At 36.4% G+C, this 15780-nt stretch overlaps 1 protein-coding gene across 1 annotated transcript in view; it reads left to right on the top strand.

Moving 5' to 3' along the window:
• Nucleotides 1–15780, top strand: part of PUM2 (pumilio RNA binding family member 2) — a 101696-nt gene that overhangs the window by 69548 nt on the left and 16368 nt on the right. The window contains 1 exon segment of the mRNA XM_021697569.2: nt 34–270. Coding sequence (XP_021553244.1) covers nt 34–270 — 237 coding nt within the window.

Below are 15780 nucleotides of genomic sequence, written 5' to 3'. Positions count from 1 at the left end.
ATGTAATTAGGGTTTTTTTTATTTCTTCTTCAGTTGGCAGTTCTGCAAGTAGTAGTGCCACAAGGAGAGAGTCTCTATCTACTAGCTCTGACTTGTACAAAAGATCTAGTAGCAGCCTAGCACCCATAGGGCAACCATTTTACAATAGTCTGGGATTTTCCTCCTCTCCAAGTCCAATAGGCATGCCTCTGCCAAGCCAAACTCCAGGACATTCACTTACGCCACCGCCATCACTTTCATCACATGGATCCTCATCCAGTTTGCATTTAGGTAAAAAAAAAAAAACCAAAACCCTTTTTATTTGTATGTATACATGTAAGTGTGTTTGTGTGTGTGTTTATAATATATGTAAAATATTTAATGTTGGATAAAACATGCCAAATTGCTTTTGCTTTTAGATATTAGCCTTTTGAAAAAGTTCTACTTTCGTGAAAATTCAAAGTGAGGGTCTAATGTACAGTAAGGTAAAGACCCCTATTGTATCTTATGTTTCTTTTATGAAATACAGTGGTGTGTTTTTTCTTGTCTGTGCTTTTGATTTGTGTGTGTTTTAGATCATCTGAAAAGTCAACTGTTTAAACCTGATAGTAAAAGAAATTTCACTGTTGCAAGTTTTTGCACACCTAAAGGAAAACATTAGTCACATAGTTACTGAAATTCAAATAATTTAGATTAGTACAATGGTTTTTGCTTTGGCCTTTGAGTGCCTGGCCATTTTCTCAAAGGTTGTATCAGGGTATATGAACTTAGTATGTTTATGAGTTAGAGTCTTATGGGTTTGGTCCATATACTCTTACCTTTGAATATGTCGTTAGTTTAAGAAAAAAAATGTTTTAGGCTTTTTATACCCTTAAATTTGGAGCATTTAGAACTTTTGTTTCTATCTGTATGTTAAAATTGCCCCCCACCCCAAGATGATTGAGATGGTGGTTACCCTTTTCCCTCTCCAGGAAGTATTTATTCATGTAGTTAACAGAGTATTTTTAAGAGATTTTGGATATCAGAGGCTGTGTATGAATCCCTGTCTCTTCAAGGAAAGTTATTTGATTAAAATTAGATTTTGAATTTTTGTAACTTTAGTAAACTCAAAACTGAGATTCTTTTTTTTGATTTTTTATGTGCTTGGAAAGATTTAAATCAGCTTGTGATTTAAAAAGTCATGTTGGCTGTTGTTAGCAAATATAAGTTAATGATTATATTTGACCCCCCCCCCCCGTCATAAGGGTATAGCAGTTTTTTCCTCAAGTTCATTAATACGTAAGTGTCCGTGTAACAAAAGGATCTTTTGCAGTGATCATTGTTTAGATATATGTCATTGTGAAGTGGCCTAGAGTTTTAAAGGCCGGTCCTGTGCCCCAAATTCTGGGTCCTTGCTCTTTTGTAGATATTAAATATATACAACTATTAATTTATTTGGATGGGGTCCTAAGATCTCCTATACAGCACTATTTGTGTAAACTTAATTAGTTTGTAGCCTGACACCTTTGTTCATTTATCATCTTTTCTTGGTCATAGGAGCTGCTCAGTTCCTGATCGCTATTATATCTACTCAGACCCACTCACTCCCACCACCCCCATGTAAGACATGCCTTTGAAACTTTGAAATGGACACAAAAATTTGGAACATAACAAGCCTAAGAATAGGTCTTTCATAATTTTGTGTTTTATTTGTTAAAAATTCTATTTGTCATGTCCTGTCCTTACATAGGTAAGTTCCAGATCAGATTCCTGTCAACTGTTACTGCTTATGTTGTGCTTTAGAGCCTGTAAAAATGGCATTAATTATTTTACATAGCTTGCTTAGAAATTAGACATAAATGACTTTTTAGATGTATCTATAATTAAACAGCAATCAAGATATTTTTCTTCAGACTGTAAAGAACCCAGCTGTGTAGATGCTTAGCGAAGAAATTCTTGTCAGTTATGAGAAATAATCATCATTTGGGCCAGCATTTCTGCATTACAGCCTGATACTTTTGTACCCAAAGTTAAACCCCTTAGTTTAGCTTCAACTGGAAATCTGATATTTTAATACACCTCTGATTAGAATTATCTGTAGATGACTTTCTTTTGTGATCTCCCAATTTCCGTTAGTTTTAGCTATAGTAAGACTGGCAATGTTGTTAACAAGGACCGTATAGACCCTGCCAGGTTGGAAAAATTTAATATATTTCATAAATTTGCTCTTTACATAGTGTTCATGGAAGTAATCTATTCTTTGCTTTCATCTGATTAAGTCACAATACAAGACTTACATGCTCTCTGGTCTAAGAAAATAATTGTATATCCTTTAGGTGATTTCTTCATGAATCAAGTTAACAAGGCAGATGATTTAGAAAATACCTATGGAAATGAATTTGCATATCCATTTTTAGAAATAATCTTACTCAGTAGCTCACATATTAAGAATAGAATATCCTGAGATAGGAGTTAGTTCTCAGTTTCATTTTAATTGGTTGGAATTAATTAGTTCCAGGTTATTGTCTTGTGAGATTTTCAGACAGGTAACCATTATAATTACTGATAGGCCCTCCTGATACCTGTATTCTAAAAGTATTGAATGACACACTTTTTTTTTTTAAACCAGCTCTCCCTTTGCTAGTTATTTGATTCACAGAAAGGGCCTCATAGCAACATTGTGTGCTTCTGTCTTTCCAAAAAAGATGTTTTGTTTTTTAAAATAGTTGTCATTTGATCAACATAAGTATTTTCAGCTTATGACTACTATTCACTTTTTCATTAACAAGTATTTCAGTTGATAGGTTTTGGTTGTTCATTTTTTAATTAATTTATTTTTTTTAAAGATTTTATTTATTTGACACAGAGAGGGGGGATAGAGCAAGCACAAGCAGGAGGAGGGGCAGAGGGAGAGGGAGAGGGAGAAGCAGACTCCCCGCCGAGCAGGGAGTCTGATGTGGAACTCAATCCCAGGACTCTGGGATCATGACCTCAGCCAAAGGCAGCCACTTAACCAACTGAGCCATCCAGGCGCCCTGTTCATTTTTTTATAAACTAAAATATTCCTGGTTTGCAACCTTGTTGCATTTTAATGAAGCCAGGAACATGAAAAAATTTTATTCCTCCCTTTCCTAGGACAAAATTTCCAAGAGATAAAATTCCTTTTTAAAAACAATTACAACCACAATATCATCATATCTTTTAAAATCAGTAATTTCTCATTTTTCTATTTTCCCTAATTGACTTAAATGTCTTTTTATGGGTCCTTATAAGGCCCCATACATTGCATTTGTTTGATATGCCCTTTAATCTGGAGCCATTTCCCCTTCCTCTGTTTTTTCTTTCATTTCTTTATTGAAGAAACTTTGTCCTGTTGAATTTCCAACATTCCTAACTTTGCTGACTGCTCCCCCATGGTAGTATTTAATGTGTTCCTCTATTTCCTGTATTTCTTGTAAAATGGAATTAAATCTAGAGGCCTGGTCTTACTGTTTGTTTTTTGCTGTTTTTGGCAAAATGGGTTCTGTATTCTTTCTGTTGCACCATATCAGAAGACATGTCTCTGGTTGTCTCCATTGTGAACTTGTCAGCCCGATTCACCTAATGGCGTGCAGCCTTAATCGTTGTCTATTTTTCCAGAGGTTGCAAAGTGGTGAAACTCTAATTTTCTCATACCTTCAGCATTTATTAGCTGGAAGTTTTCTATAAAAAGGAACTTTGCATCAGTTGTGAGGTTACCCTGGAATATAGTTCATATAGGAGTCAGGAGAATGCTTGATTTCTTTAACTTTATTTTCTAACTTTGAGAATTAACTTCTGAGAATGAGTTGATGGCCTAGCAATTTCTTTATGTAACCCGTGTTCTTTTAATCATCGTTACCTGTAAATTGATGACTTTTTAAGGGTAGTTTATAGGTTTTAGTCCATTGCAGTCTGAGAGACATCAATTTTATACCTTTTTTTGATCCTAAAATTTTTACCATCTGGGGTGCTTGGGTGGCTCAGTCAGTTAAGCATCTGCCTTCAGCTCAGGTCATGATCCCAGGGTCCTGGGATTGGGCCCCCTGTCAGGTTCAGTAGGGAGTCTTCTTTTCCCTCTCCTTCTGCCCCTCCTCCCACTTGTGTTCTTTCGCTTGCCTGCTATCTCTCTCTCAAATAAATAAATAAAATCTTTTTTTAAAAATGTACCATCTTTGGCCATTTGGAGCCCTTACAATTAGCTCCCGTTTGACTACAGCTTTTTAAAAGCACTTAAATACTGGGAATTAGAAATAGTGGGAAAGAACAAGGAAAGAGAAGAAATTTAAAATTAACGGTTTTTATCTTGAAATGCAAAGAGCAATGCCATATTCTGTGCTTCAGGTTAAGTGTTCAACATTAAATGAATTATTTTTTCATGTTTTCTTGATCTGTAGAGATGGGGAAAATCTACCTGCAGTTGTTTCTTTAATCATTCTCTCTCATAGAAGTCAGTATCTTATTTTGAGGTACTTCATCTCTGTGGAAAAAATCATTAAATATTTCCAGTATTATTTTCTTCTCCTTGGAGTTAGCTAACGAATTCTTTCCTTTTCTATTTTTCCTTTTTTTAGTAAACTTCTAAAACGTGTTAGTGATTTCTGATTTACTCTAATCTTTATGCTCATAGTAATCAGATTGATACGCAATTTCCTGGGTATAAAGCAACATTCTGTGTTTTTATTTAACTTAGGACTTGACAAACTGATGGCTTATTATTTGGATCTCTTCATTTTTGAACTGGCTTATGTTTTTCTTAAGAACAGGGTGCTAAAAAGTGTAATTCAAGCTTTGAGCTTAGTGAAATTAGTTTATTAAATAAAGGTGGCTGTCAGTTCTGACAATTCATTAATGTCTTATATTCAGTAATTAAATTCAGTACTTTAGCTTGTTAAGGATTAAAAGATTTTTATAACCTATTTTCTCTCTCTTAATTTTATTTGAGAGAGAAAGCGAGCAAGAGCAGGGGGACAGGCAGGGGGAGAGAAAAAGGGAGAAGCAGACTCTCCACTGAGCAGGGAGCCCAACATGGGGCTCGATCCCAGGACCCTGAGCTATGACCTGAGCCAAAGGCAGACGCCTAACCGACTGAGCCACCCAGGCGTCCCACCTATATTCTCCTCTAATTGCAGAAAATTTTTTATTAAAAATAGGCAGAATAAAATTTAAGATCATTTTTTCCTATTAAGTACAGGTTAACATCTATTAAAATTGCTAAACTTTGGCAGATTTTTGTCATCTCCTTCTCTTAGAATGAAATGTTTAAAAATTAAAACAAGTATGACCAAATTGGTTGGTAAGGCGATATGTGGTTTTTCTAAGTGTCCTATGTGGTCCTTAAAGCAGAAAACAGTATAAATTGTTTTGAAGCTTTCATTAAAAGTACTATTATCTTTTAAGTAATAGGGTCCCTATAATTGAATAGCATTTGAATAGTTTTCTAAATCATCTTCATATTCATTATTTCATTTCATCCTAATTCTTAATGTAGACTGTTTGAGCGATATGGCCATTAAAGATAAGAAAAGTGTAGGTTTTAGGCACCCAAGAGATTTGCCCAAACCAGTAAATGATGGAATTGACGATAGAATACCACTTGACTCCTGATACTATCCTTGATTTTTCTGTTATGCTATGCTGTAATAAACTGAACAGTTTTACAAAGTGTATAAATAACAGTATTCTAATCAGCCTCCAAATCTGGTACCTCAACAATGGCATAGGTTATATTTTTTTTAAAGTTCTATATAAGATTACTAAACTTCTAGATCCCTTTCTTTCTCATTTTAATTATTATTATTTTTTTTTTTGAGACAGAGAGCACATGAGAGAGGGGAGGGTTAGAGGGAGAAGCAGAGTCCCTGCTGAGCAGGGAGCCTAATGTGGGACTGGATCCTGGGACTCCAGGATTATGACCTGAGCCAAAGGCAGTGGCCTAACCGACTGAGCCACCCAGGCGCCCTCATTTTAGTTATTCTTGAGAAAGTCCAAATATATTATCTACTCCATGAAATAAGAATAATATGTGTTAATCATAAGTCAGGCAACTCAGGAACTGGCTATAGGACAGCATTTCCAGCTCTTAACAGAATATTATTTATAGGTTCTCGTGGAGATGTTAAAACACTACTTCACAGCCTTTATTTATTGATTGGTATGAAATATTCTGTGAAGAGATCCCAAAATTACATTATTACTCACGGAAGAATTTGTTTCATTTCTGTATACAAATTTATTGATCTTAGTTCTAGTTGAGTTATAGTGATGGATTTTTACTTCTGTGTGTTTTTTTTTTTTTTAAGATTTATTTATTTATTTATTTGAGAGAGAGAGAATGAGAGAGAGCACATGAGAGGGGGGAGGGTCAGAGGGAGAAGCAGACTCCCTGCCGAGCAGGGAGCCCGATGCGGGACTCGATCCCAGGACTCCAGGATCATGACCTGAGCTGAAGGCAGTCGCTTAACCAACTGAGCCACCCAGGCGCCCCTACTTCTGTGTTTTTAATAACATTATCTGTGACTTTGTGTTTCTAATGACTGAGAATGTTTTCACCATTTAATTCAGTTAAGATAATCTCAGGTTTAGAACTACCAAATACTTGATGATTTGAGTCTGGTTCAGCATCAGAATCACTTGGAGCAGTTGTTTAAAATACCAAGCATGAGGAGGTAAACAATTTGTAATTGTGTGGCAACAGTATTTGCTTACCACAGTGATTGTAGGGATTCTGTTGACATTCAATAACCAGATGCTGATCTTCTCATAAGAAAGAAAAAATGATTTTATCCCACTGAAATTTCCAGTAGCACCCACAGGGAGAGAGATACCTTGGAAGGAAATAATTCATAATTTACACATGACCTTATTCTAGTTCACATTTCCTTTTTATAGTTCCTGGATCCCTTGGGTGTTCATGTGAACCTTTGATCTTGTCCTCCATTGTCTCCCTAATGCCTTTTTTTTTTTTTATCTGAACTCTGCTTGCCATTGCATATTTTAAAGTTGTGGGAGGATTTGGGGCGCCTGGGTCGCTCAGTCCATTAAGCGTCTGCCTTTGCTCAGGTCATGATCCCAGGGTGCTGGGATTGAGCCCCGCATCGGGCTCCCTGCTCATCAGGAGCCTGCTTCTCCCTCCCCTTCTGCTGCTCCCCCTGTTTGCGCTCTCTCTCTGTCAAATAAATAAAAATCTTTAAAAAATTGGTTTTGAGGGATAAAAGTTGATAGATGAGAGAAAATTAAAAAGTCTCTTTTCTTTTTGTATGTGTTATTTTTTTTTTTTAATTTTTTTGTTTATGTGTTTTTAAATGCCTTTTTCACCCTTGATAACGAATTTTGCAGATTGGAGCTTTTTTCAACTTTTGCTCATTATATGTCGTTATTTACTGTCATCTTACTGTTTTTATTTTTTGGCCTTAACCTTCACATTTGTGTTTCAGCTCCGCACTCAATTTCTCTACCTTTTTCTTTTTACTGAGATAGCAAGTTAAGTCTTTTTGTGCCTTAAAAATTCTTTTAATCTGCCAAGACTTCACCTAGAATTTATATCATTGTTTTGTTCATATACTAACCAATGTACATTAAATAAACATAGGATCAGAGACAGAGCTCTTAAAATATATGCAGATGTACTTCAGGGGAGAGATTTAGCCAAATAATTTAGCCAAATAATCTTTGAAAATGAAAACAGCGTGTGTCTCATGGGGTGACATTGAAAATTGACTTACATATTCAGAATATTTTCATGTGTGATTGTTTCCTTATAATGTATCCAGGAATAGGTCCATTGGAAGAAGAGCAAGATCTTTCACACTGTAAACTCTAAAACACTGACAGAAGTTAAGACAGGGCACCGGGGTTGCCTACTTGGTTAAGCATCTGCCTTTGGCTCAGGTCATGATCTCAGGGTCCTAGAATCGAGCCCCATATCAGTCTCTGCGCTCAGCAAGGAGTCTGCTTCTCCTCCCTCTGCCTCCCCCGCCCCCGCTTGTGCTCTATCAAATAAATAAATAAAATCTTTATAAAAAGAAAAGTTAAGACAAATAAATAGGTGAACGTGAACATACCATGTGGGGGTTGAAAAATTCAGTGTTAAAAAGACGATACCTTTCTTCAGGTTGATGTATAGATTTAAAACAGTTCCAAGGGGCGCCTGGGTGGCTCAGTTGGTTAAGCGACTGCCTTCGGCTCAGGTCATGATCCTGGAGTCCCGCATGGGGCTCCCTGCTCGGCAGGGAGTCTGCTTTTCCCTCTGACCCTCCTCCCTCTCATAAGCTCTCTCTCTCAAATAAATAAATAAAATCTTAAAAAAAATAAAATAAAACAGTTCCAAGAATTTTTCAGGCTTTTTAAAGAAATTGACAAGCAGATTTAAATAATGTAAATGGAAAGACAGCTGAGAACAGTCAAGACGATCTTGAAGAACCAGTTAATATCAAAATTTATTGTAAACTTACAGTATCTAAACTTGTGACATTGACACAAGGATAAGTAAACCAGTGGAGTAGAATAGCGGATCCAGAAATAAACCTAGTCATTTAGTTACCTGATCTATGCCCACACTCTGGCATGTTTGGGAAGGACAGTCTTTTTAGTAAATTGGACTGGAGCAGTTAAATATCCAGATAGAGAGAAGTGAACTTTGACTCCTCTTGCACACTACACATACCCCCCCCCACACACATACCTGTTATTCTCACATAACTTGCTTACAGTCAAGAAGTTAGTAAAGAACAAAAATCTTGAGCCCAGGTCTGTCTGGCTCATTCCAAGATGTCACACTGCTTCTCAAAGAATGCTTTTTTTTTCTGTCTAATACCTGTCTCTAAATAAATATTCCCTAAGTTTAGAATTTTTAATAAAATTATGGTAAAATATAATTTAGCCTATTGTGAGTTGGTGGGAAAAGTGAGTTTGAATGTTAGTATATTGGCTGCTTTATGGTTTTTTCACTTGTTAACAATTGACCTTTAATCCAAATTAAATAATTTTTACCTTAGGCTCTTAAAACATTTTATAACTAGTTTTTAAATTAAAACTGATGACATAGGGTCTTCTTTATGTGATGTTTTAAATAGGATTAACTTTAATTTATACTTAGACTAATCTATATTTTATGTTAATCTTTCGTGGGTAGTTTTATTGACCTCCATTTAAGAATTTTTGTGTCTGATCAGAAATTTTGCTAATATTAATTCATTCAGCCAGTAAAGAATACCTACAGGCCAGACTGCTTGACTAGAGATATTTCCTTAAGGAAAAAGACACCATCCTTACCCACCATCATGGGGTTTGTAGTGTTGGGTTGAATGTAGACATGTATACCAGCACTTAAATGTAATGATTGTAATGCTCTTTTCTTATTGCACTTTAATTCCATTTTATAAAAACATAGTCTCTCCATTAAAATTACCATCTTTCCTTCATGTTTTTTTTTGTACCAAATTTACCACAGACTGGACTTCTATTAGAGTTACTTCTGGGTTTATTTTAGATTAGAAGCAAGAAAGCCCAGGCCTTTCTCCACAGCTTTAAGAGTATTCAGATCTCAACAGAAGTTTGGGTAATTGAATTTGAGGGGTTTTATTTCTTCGTTATTTTATTGATGAATCTATTCTTAGACATTAGCTACTTTGTTTCAAAAATTATTTTACATTCTATTTGGATTTCTACATTAAAGCATTATTTGGCTGTTCAGTCAGTGTTTTCTGATCAGTTTGTTAGGATCATACTCTTCAGAATACTGCACTTTGAAAAGTTCCATGACAGTTGTGGAATTTTTATTTTTGTGTGTGTGTGTGGGGGTTGTTTGGTTTGGTTTTGGTTTTTGGAAATGAGTTTAGGTCTAGGTTTTTCTGGGTTAAATGTATCTTTCACAGTACCTTCCCAGTTCAGCCCTCTTCCTACCAGTGTAAACAGTCCCATCAAGAGATAAAATCATTGTGCCCGTGTTTGTCTAGGATCAGAAAGTTGTCTTTTACCCCAGTTATTCAGAACAGCTGGCCATGAAATCGCAACAGGAATATATTAAAAGAAATGCAGATGTTGTATGTAGCCTGATGGTTTGTTATGTCACCAAAAGTATTAACCAAAGAGAGGAATTCAAGTCAGATCTGAGAGGGTGGTTTGAGATGTGCAGGGAGATACTTTTGCCCACATGTTTACATCAGGCAGTCAATGAAGTTCACACCACTACTTAGGATTTTGGGCTCATAGGCAGTTTTTAAAGTGTCCTCATTTTCAACAGAGAGGTAGCTTTCACTGAAGATTAAGGTTCAGGCAACTTTTGAAACCAAACAAACTAGCCTTTTTGTTGAAATAATGGGAATCAGCAAGTGAGTTAGTGATAGAAATAATGTAATACTAGTCTGAATTCTATAGTTCATGTGTTAATAACTCAAGTCTGTAAATGCTCTTTGATGAACGAGGGAAGATTATCAAGTATCTTTTGTCATGATGGTCTCCTTCTTTATATTTTTAGAACCTTTACGCCTAACTAGAGGCTAAAAGGTAAGGTTGCTTAATTGCTTTTAGAAAACAATTACAAGCAGTAGAAATGGAAACAACAGATTGTTATTTTGGTTTGTAGTTTGCATCTGATGTTTGCTGTACATATTGTCATAAGATGTACAACTTTAAGGTTGTATACCAGCCGTGTTCATGCTTCTTGCTTTTTATATTAACCTGTTAAGTGTTATGTGGAAGACCATGCTTTAAACTAGAATCACATTGGTGTTTGGGGCACCTGGGTGGCTCAGTTGGTTGAGCATCCGACTCTTGGTTTCGTCTTAGGTCGTGACCTCAGGGTCGTGGGAATGAGCCCAGATGAGCCCAGAGTCAGGCTCTGCATTCAGCGGGGAGCCTGCTGGAGATTCTCTCCCTCTCCCACTGCCCCTCCCCCTATTCTGTTGCTTCCTCTCTAAAAAAATAAATAAGTAAAATCTTAAAAAAAAAAAAAAAACCACATTGGTTTTAAACTCACTGAAATCTCAGTCTTTTTCCAGTAAAATTTTTGTGTCTTTATATGGCAAATACATATTTAATAATGATTAGAAAAATTCTTTGTGACTTACTCCCCATGTAACTTGAAACATATCCCAGATTTAAGAACATCATATGGTGTAAAATGTTCTTCATGAGGTATAGCGGGATATAACTAAAAGCTTTAAGTGAATTATTGAGACATAATGGTTTAAAAAAAAACCCTCAGTCTCATTATTATTTATGCATCCTCGAATAAGGTATTTAGCTTCTCCAAGCCTATTGTGTGACAAGTAAAATGGAGATAATATTCTTGTCCCATAGGGTTGTTAAGAAGGATAGCATATGTATTCGTTTCCTAGGACTGCTTTAACAAACTACTACAGCTAGGTGGCTTAAAACACAAATTTATTGTCTCACACTTCTGAAGGGTAGAAATCAAATCAAGGTGACAGCAGGGCCATGTCCTTTTGAAGACCAAAGAGGGCAGTCCTTCCTTGCCTCTTCCTAGCTTCTGGTGGTTGCTGGTAAACCTTGGCTTATTAGATGCATCACTCTCATCTCTGCCTACCTCATTATGTGACATTCTCCCTGTGTGTCTCTGTCCTAATTTTACTCCTCTTACAAGGACACCAGTCATTGAGTAGGGGCCCAGCCTAATCCAGAATGACCTTTCTTTAACTTGGTGACATCTGTAAAGATGCTATTTCCAAGTAAAATCAAATTCACAGGTACTAGGAGTTAAGAATTGAACATACTTTTTTGGGAGACCATTCAACCTAGTATAGGCTGCCCTCTGGCTCCTCCAATTCATGTTTGGCCCACATGCAGAATACATTTACCCAAAACCAACATCACCAAGAGTCGGAACCCATCCTCCCATCAACTCAGAGTCTAAAACCTCATCTAAATAACTCAGAATTCTAAGTCCAAATCTCATCTTGTCTGTCAGGTGAGACACTGAATATGGTCCATCCTGGGACAAAATTCTTCTCCATCTGTGGACCTATGAAACCTATAAAACAAGTTATCCGCTTCTAAAATACTATAGTAGGACAGGCATCGTATAGACAGTCCCATTGCAAAAGGGAGAAATTGGAAGGAATGAAGGGATTACCAGTCCCAAGCAAGTCTGAAAGCCAGCAGGGCAAATCCTATTTGTTACAAGGCCTGAGAATAATCATCTGTGGCTTAGATGCTCTGTCCTCTAGTCCATCGCCTTAACCACTCGGCCACGACTACACCGTCTGCTCTGTCCTCTAGGCCTACTGCTGCCCCACCCCTCTAGCCTCTGCATCTGTGGCTCTGCTCTCAGTCGTTCTTCATTTTGTCCCATCTCTGATCTTTCAGACCAGTCTGGCAGTGTTTCTGTTGATAGGAAATTCTCAAAAACACTGTTGGGCTGTCCATTAATGTCAAGAGACTGTCCAGCCACACCCGTTGGCTCTGTGCCCTCAGCATTCTATCTCGATAAGCTAAGATTTTTTTCCAGATCATCAAGTGCTGGTTTTCTTTGGCTTAACAGTTCCTTCTTTGAATTATCTCTTTCTCTTATTTTACCTTAAGCATCTAGGAGAAACCAGAGTATACCTTTAACATGTTGCTCTGAAATCTTAGTATCCATACCACTTCTGTTTTCCACCCAGCGTACCACATTTCAGTCTAGTTTCCCTATTTCCAGTAACTTGTTTTTCATTTTCTTGAGACCTCATTTGGAGCATCTTTAGTATTCATATTTTACCAACATTGTTCATGACAAACATACGTACTCTCTAAGATGGTAGCAGCTTTTAATAAGTGCTCCTCACATCTATCTGAACCCTCCCCAGAATTGCCTTTAATATCCACATTTCTGCCCATCTCCAAAGTCACTTCATTTTTAGGCATTTTTTTTTATAGTAGCACTTCACTCTGAGTACCAAAATCTATGTTAGTTTCCCAGGGCTGTTACGGCAAATTACCCCAGCTGAGTGGCTTAAAACAGAACAACAAACTGCAGGAGGCACAATTTCAACACCGAATAGCATTTTATGCAAAGTTCACATTCTCAGTGTCCAAGAAAGAACGCTCAGTAAATGGTTCCTGCCTTTTAAAAAGACCCTCGTGGACCCTCAGGGTCTAGTGCATAGTATCAGTTATGAATATTAAGTTATTAAGTGGACTTTTTTTTTTTTTAAGATTTTATTTATTTATTTGAGAGAGAGAATGAGAGAGAGAGAGAGCATGAGAGGGGGGAGGGTCAGAGGGAGAAGCAGACTCCCTGCCGAGCAAGGAGCCCGATGCGGGACTCGATCCTGGGACTCCAGGATCATGACCTGAGCTGAAGGCAGTCGCTTAACCAACTGAGCCACCCAGGCGCCCCTTAAGTGGACTTTCTAAAGTAGGTAAGGAAACTGATTATGTTGAACACGTAAACCCTATTTAAAACGAGACACCAGAACTCAGGAATAAGGTCTGATCAGTGTTGTCCTTTGAGAAATTTTTAAAGTTAGGAATGTGTAACCAGTACCCCAAAGTGATTCATGTGCATATTGAGAAGCACTGCTCCAAAGTCATTTTCCTACCAAAGTCCAACATATGCATATAAATGTATCAATAAGTCACATTATTCGTGGTTGTTACCATCTACTCTAAATGTTCCATATACTTCTTTTAAAGTGATCATAGAAAAAAATATTGAAACTAAAAGTACTAAGCTGTCCTGTTTATGGGGTAGAAGTAACTAAATGTCAAAAAATAAAATAGACTGTCCTCATTTTAGGCTTTTTTTCTACCACTCTATATCACTGATTCTTTGCCTGCTCCAACTAACTGGTCATCTTTGGTTGTCAGCTTACCATTTCTTGAGCTTTCTAGAGCCTTGTCTTCTGAAACAGGCACTGTCTAATAGCCTATATATGGTTGTACCCTTTTCAGGGTCCAAATCTACTAGGATTACCATTTTTATTTGAAATAGTGGTTGACAACCTGGTATAAAATGAAACCTTGAATTATGTTGAATTGTAATTCATTAGCCTCCAAACTCTTCTATCAGAATAACCTTCAGATTTTTTTTTTTAAATAAATTTTTCCACTGAGGGTAATTCAGTAGGTCTTGAGTAAGGCTCAGAAATCTGTATTTTTAAAAGATTACACAGGTCTGATAGGTTGAGGAACTGCCTTTCCAAATCCTTGGGAGGTAGAAAATCATGAAAAGACTAGTCAGGTTTATTTATTTTGTGGTGGTTCCAGTTTTACATGGTTTTTCTTCTCCTGTGTTTTTCTTAGTATTTTATAATCTTGTATTCTTGATTAATAATAGGAAGGATTCTGAAACAACAGACTTCTCAAGGAAATTAATGAAAACTTATAAAATCATATTGTTTCTACTAGGATAATTGCATGGTGTTTGCCTTCACTCAGTTGTTATGAATGAACTTGAAAAATCCTTACGTAAATAGCATGTAAGTGGCAGCACATTGTTATGTCATAAGCTTTAGCCAAGAGTCCTGGCTGACTAGCTGCATATCACATTTGGACCCTGGTGACTTCATCTGTGAAATTATAGTACAAATGTCCATGTCCAATAACATTCTTATCCAAGTAGTGATTAAGAAGTGGTAAATAATAAGGGGGGATATCAGTGATGAATTGAAGGACTGTTATCCCTTTAACACATTTGGTGCAGAAACATCTGCTTATAGACTACCACTAGCAATGGTATGAATATAGATAGCCTGCTTGTATGTTTGTTTTTAATTAATTTTGGAATAATTTCAGACTTACAGGAAAGCTGTAACACTGATAGAAAAACATTCCAGCCTACCCTTTATCCACATTTTCCAAATGTTATTTTACCACATTAACTTTATCATTCTTTTCCTCTCTTCTTCTCTCCTCCTCTCTGTATAATCCTTTCCACTCACATCCAGTATTTTTTTTTTCTTGATACTTTGGAAAGGAATTTGCAGCTATATTGTCCTTTACCCATAAATATATCAATGTATGTTTTCTGAAAATAAGGATGTTCTTTTATGTAACCACAATTATCAAAGTCCGGGAATTAACAACGATACAATACCATGATCAAATCAGCCAACTTACTCAAACTTTGCCAGAGGGCTAAAGGAAAGAGTAAGGATTGGGAAGGAGATTGATTAGGGGGGGCTCACATATGACACTCATTTGTCATGGCTCTTTATTCTTCTTTAATCTTGCACTATTTCTCAGTCCTTTATGACTTCAACATTTTTTGAAGATTATAGGCCAGTTTTGTAAAATGTCCCTCAATCCCAAAATAGGTTTTGGATGGCATGCTTTGATTGTTTAGATAACTAGATTTAAAGTGTTTAATGTATATTATGAATTGGGTTTTAAATGCTTATTTAATTTGTAAGGAAAGAAAGGTATCCTACCCTGAGTGAATTTTTTTCAATTTTGTAAATACAAATACTAATTAAGACTTTCAGAACTGAAATTCTAAGGTTTTTTTTAAACTCAAGGCAGTTTAGCATTATTAGACTTTTCAAGTTGTCAAAGAGTGTATCAGGAGTTTGGTATTAGGGAGCTGATAGAATATAATCAAAGAGTATCTAGACATGGGAGAAATTGCTGTTGGGTATTAGAAGTACCAGTTGGCATAGTCACACCTGGGGGTAAGTATGTAGGATTGGGCCTTAGGTTTGAGGTAATGATTAGCAATGGTACAGAGATAATAATAAGTGAACAGTTAAATTACTAGGTTCTACTAGGAAATTTGGGAAATAGGTTCAGCATAATGACTTGAAAATTAGGCTGAAGATTTTAGAGAATGTACTTTAGCAGGATACTTTAATGCAAAGTGACATC

The sequence above is a fragment of the Neomonachus schauinslandi genome, chromosome 10 (assembly GCF_002201575.2).
Source record: "Neomonachus schauinslandi chromosome 10, ASM220157v2, whole genome shotgun sequence".
Taxonomy (NCBI): Eukaryota; Metazoa; Chordata; class Mammalia; order Carnivora; family Phocidae; genus Neomonachus; species Neomonachus schauinslandi.
This window is presented reverse-complemented; position numbering and strand designations above follow the sequence as displayed.